Raw genomic sequence first — 4,698 nt, forward strand, 5'->3', positions numbered from 1 at the left:
CAACATTGCAAACAATACGCTGGAGCTAAAGCGGCTCGATGTGAATGTGTGTGCGCTCAGACAAGAGCTGAGCAGTAATTTAATGATCAATTTCTATCATAAGCATGTCAAGTCCGGCTACAGTTAATGAACGTCAGGTGAACTTTAACTACGTTAAAAGTTACGTTAACGTTAGCGCGTTACAAGTGTTGAAACGCATTAACGATAACGCGCTAAGTTACTTTGGGTTGGTTAACGGGTTATCTTTAGCGCGTTAACATTCGAAATTACCTTAAACAGCACTGCCTGGTATATATTACTGTTAGATTTCCAGAGTACGCATTCACTCAGCTAATAACAGGTCCCTTATCTCAAAACAGTTCTGGTCAGGAAATAACCGGTCTTGAACATAGCTTTCCCCGGCAATGGTTTGGCTGATACCTGATCCGAGATAGCGGTTTTCAAGATATTTAGAGGAGATAAGCGAATGTTGCTTTGAATTACTAGAAATTAACTGATATGGATTTTACAATTTTACAATTTTTTTCGAACTTCCATTTTCTTCTGACAGGAACTGGGCAAGAACAACAACAACAACACCTCAGTGAATTCTCAAACAGCCAGCCCGAATCCGTCTTCTTGTCATCAAGAGGGCTCACCAGGTGAGTTAGTGGAACGTGTGGTTTTGAAAGATCAATAATTTGGCCGTACAAATTCAGACTGCACTTCTTTTTTTCTTTATTTAAAAAAATCTTCTTATATCATGCGGAATTTTAAGTGAACATTTTTGCATTAAACCTTATTAAACTATATTTTATGCAAATAAAAATGCTTTAAAAAACAAAATTTCTACGTGAAGCGAAAATTTTTAGCACGGTGAAAAAAGTTCTCGTTAATATACAACTCTTATTGTAATTTTGATTACAAAAGATTTTGGTTAATTTACGACTGCCCTTTTTTGCTTGTCAACAAATTTAAATTCGATACGAAGTGCTCGCAATTTAACAATTTTAAAATGTTATTTTACGACACTTTTCAAAGAAAACTATTCCGTAAAACCTTTAGTTTATACTCTTTTCATGAATTTAGGTATTTAGGGGTTTCTTCATATGTTCTTCCTGATCTTTACATTGCTTTTAATGTGCAAGGGGCTCAACGTGGGCTAGACCTAAAAGAAAACGCCCAACACTCGATTTTATGTAATTCTTTTTTTACGAAAATTTACACTGTAAACGAGTTTAAGAATGTCCTAGGACCAAGAAAACCTGCATCAGTTTTAAAAATATCGACAGCAACATGGAGCTTTACACGCTCCAAATGTGTTATTTTCACTCACATTTTCTAAGTCATGACGCGCGACTTTTTACGAGGTATTGGCTATGGGCTCATAGTTGGCTCATAGTCAGACCACTGTAGAACAACGTTCCGCCGTGGCACGTTCTACAGTGACTGACACTGTCTTCACGTTACAGTGTAACATCCGACAAGGGTTCGTCTAGTATAACACGCTTTGTAGTGTATGAAAAAAGAGAGTGTCTAAAAAGACACTTTGTGCAGTGTGCAGCAGTGGCTGGAGCCACAGTTCATTGGAATAAGACACGTAAATTGACTGTGTGTGCCATGTGTTGTAATGTGCAAGTTATAGTCCCTGATCATTTTCTTCTAGAGTCGGGATAAGTCCTTGTACTGCGGCTCAATGTGCTCTGGCGCCAAAGGACAAAAATTGTGCTTGTCGTGTCATTCTTTAGGGCATACCAGATCAACAACAAATAGATAACCCAAAAACGAATCAGGATTAATTTTTTCATGACCAAACTCTTCAATTTCAGAGGCTGTTAAATGTCTAAAAGAACCAGTTGGTAACTTTGCACACAATGTGGAATGTGTAGCAGTGGCTGGGGCCACAGTTCATTGGAATAGGATAATTAAATTTGACACCACCATATCACACCTCTGCACTTAATAAATACAAGACTCACCATAAGAGGGTACCGTTCTGGGTTTCTCGACGCCCCACATGAGTTGGGCTAAATCCATGCTCTCTCCTAACATCTCACCATACACTGCAGCCATGGTCACGTACGTTCGATCACGCTGCTCACGACACACTGACGCCCAAGACACGTCAACGATCACTTCTTCCATGCAGGTGTATGACACTTTTTGCTGAGTATGCATTTGCCCCTTACATTGCACAAAACACTTAGTTGGCTTAATTCCCCCACTCAGAATATTAACCAATCGGCGCTCTTCACGAGTCAGCAGAATAAGCAGATGCTTTTTGAGTCGCTCACGATCTATTTTCATTTTATTTTTTGCCCTTTTTTAAAAAATGTATGTGGAGGCGACTGAACTTGGGGGAATTGAACCAACAACCTTCCCCACCACCCGCAACAAATCTCGTCACTCACCTCCACATACATTCACACACTGTTCCCCTGTATCAGGCTTTTGTCTCATGGCGCCTATAGTCCAAACCCCCCCTCCCCCTCCCCTAGGTGGAGCTGACGCCTCCGTGGAGATGTGGACCCGCTCCCAGGCTTATCCCATTCGATTCCCGGTAATATGGGATGCGTTTAGATTTTCTGCTGCCCTATTAACAAGCATATGCTACCAGCCTAACCCATTTCGAACGCAACCCACCCCTTCTATCCAGCATCTCACAGTCCAGACCTCAGTTCATCCTGATCCGCTCTCCCGGTCGTATCGTTCCGTCGTCGCTCACTCGCTCGTTTTTTTTTATACAATGCCGACCTCGTGCTACGACCTGTGCTTTGTAACTCTATTGGATAGAGTAGCCAACGACTTTCTTAATTTTCATCCGGGATGTGCAGACTTGGCGCTCGTCCCGGATCAAATTTGCGAATCGCCAAGGAACTATTTCTATCTCCATGGAGTTGCACTGAATGGGACGTTTCCGGCTCCTGTCCCCCAATGCATGTACTGTGATTTACCATGTCTAAATCCCGTCGTAGACTGCGACATTTGTGGACATGCCCCGGATTCGTCAGACGATGACAGTGATGACATTAATGACGGACTAATGGACGAGCAGGAAAGTGACAGTGACAGTGACGAATCAATGATGGCGGGGAGCGACAACGACGACCAGGATGTACTTGTAGAGGGAGACATTGTAATGCAGGAGGACGGCGAGACTGAGAGCGACTCAGATAGCGATCAGGGCGAGCATCAGTACTGGGTGGACGAAGACGAGGACGAGGACATACTTTCCCCGCCGAATTCACCACCAGAATCACCACCTCAGATGTTTCCCGACTCCACAACGGACGATTAAGGTATGTGCCTCCCCTAGTGTGCTGCTCACCTCACCTGTAATCCCCACTCCACATTATGGTACTCCCACCATGCGCTGCCTACCTGCCCACCTGGCGGGGACCGGGCGCACGCGCGCCAGTGTGCCACAGACCCCCCCTCCTCCCCCTCACCCTCGCGGGTGCGGGGACCGCGGGGAGACAGGCGGCACCTTCTCCCCCCTCCGTCCCTCCCCAACACCCGACCCACCGGGTGCGGGGATCGCGGGGGTCCCTCCCTCCTTCCCCACTCCCCATAATGTAAGGGCCTATTGTTGCCCTGGGCTCCGTGAGGTTGCCTAACCTCCAGGCGCCCAAGCCAAGCGACAGGTTAGCCCGGCGGGCGGCCGCGCTCGCGTGCCGCGGGGATGCAACCTGACACACCGGCGGCAGCGGGCGACGCCGAGGTGGCCACGGGGCAGGGGGAAGGGAGGCAGTTGGGCAGTGGGTGAGTTGGCGAGTGGACGTGGAGTGAGTGACGACGCCCGCGAGTGAACCACGTGGCTGCTGCCCCCCTGACCTCTGACCCTGGACGCGGCGCTGGAGTCGACGACCACCATGACCCTGCAAAGGTAGGCCAGTACTCCCTGGGTCATTGAATGGGTGCCACCGGGTTAGCCTGGGGGGATAGTGTAGCAGTTAGGGCTTAGCTATAGGAGTAGTGTTAGGCGACTCTGAGTATTAAAGTGATTGATCAATGAACCACCGACTACCATCCGATCAATAATAACCAAGACCCCTACACAGTAACATGGTGCACCGCCCGGGAAACTCTCACCTTTCAAATTGAGGGGAAAAGAGAGTTAGAGCCCGATAGGGATGGGCGATGTACATCGATATTATCGAAATATCGATATTTTGTTTCGATATTTCGATATTTTATATCGATAGTGGCTCTCATCCGATGTTGCGATAATCGATATTTCTGACCGATATATCGGTAGGCAATTTCAGTCTGAAAAATAGGAGAAAAACACTATTTGGGGTCGTGAAACAGGCTCCACAGAGCTTCACGGGGCACGCACTGTCTACCAAATGCCCCAAACGCCCAAAAAAAGGCTCCACGTCGTCTGCTCCCCTTTCCCAAAACTGCCAACGTTGGCTTCGAATGGCGACTGCTTTACAGCAATTAATTATTTTTATAGAGGCCTTTGAGATCGTTCTTTGTTTAAAGAATAAAGAAAAAATTTACTATATGTAATTTTACTAAACACAGGACGAATCCAGGGACGAATACTAGTTTTCTTTTAGAGTAGGCATATTGCAGGTTGGCAAGGCCGTCTAAACCTCGATCGTCTTGCTGTGAGTTGTAGCGTGCGGTGGTTGGGCTTAGGCTAGCGAGGTGGATTTAAATCAAAACAAATCGGGACTTGGTTGAAAGTGTAAAAGTGATTCGCTGTAAACT

General features: G+C 46.2%; 1 protein-coding gene across 1 annotated transcript; it reads left to right on the forward strand.

Annotated features, from left to right (window-relative positions):
- Positions 1–2,917: 2,917 nt before the first annotated feature.
- LOC127750826 (clumping factor B-like) lies at positions 2,918–3,277 on the forward strand. The gene has a single exon (XM_052273365.1). It carries the CDS (start codon positions 2,918–2,920, stop codon positions 3,275–3,277), a length of 360 nt encoding a protein of 119 aa, XP_052129325.1.
- Positions 3,278–4,698: the final 1,421 nt, after the last annotated feature.

The sequence above is a fragment of the Frankliniella occidentalis genome, unplaced genomic scaffold, assembly GCF_000697945.3.
Source record: "Frankliniella occidentalis isolate FOCC.00 unplaced genomic scaffold, Focc_3.1 Scaffold266, whole genome shotgun sequence".
Lineage (NCBI taxonomy): Eukaryota > Metazoa > Arthropoda > Insecta > Thysanoptera > Thripidae > Frankliniella > Frankliniella occidentalis.

Bases quoted from the DNA above. Each gene is read 5' to 3' on its own strand.
- LOC127750826 (XM_052273365.1), top strand. From the start codon at position 2,918: ATGTACTGTGATTTACCATGTCTAAATCCCGTCGTAGACTGCGACATT.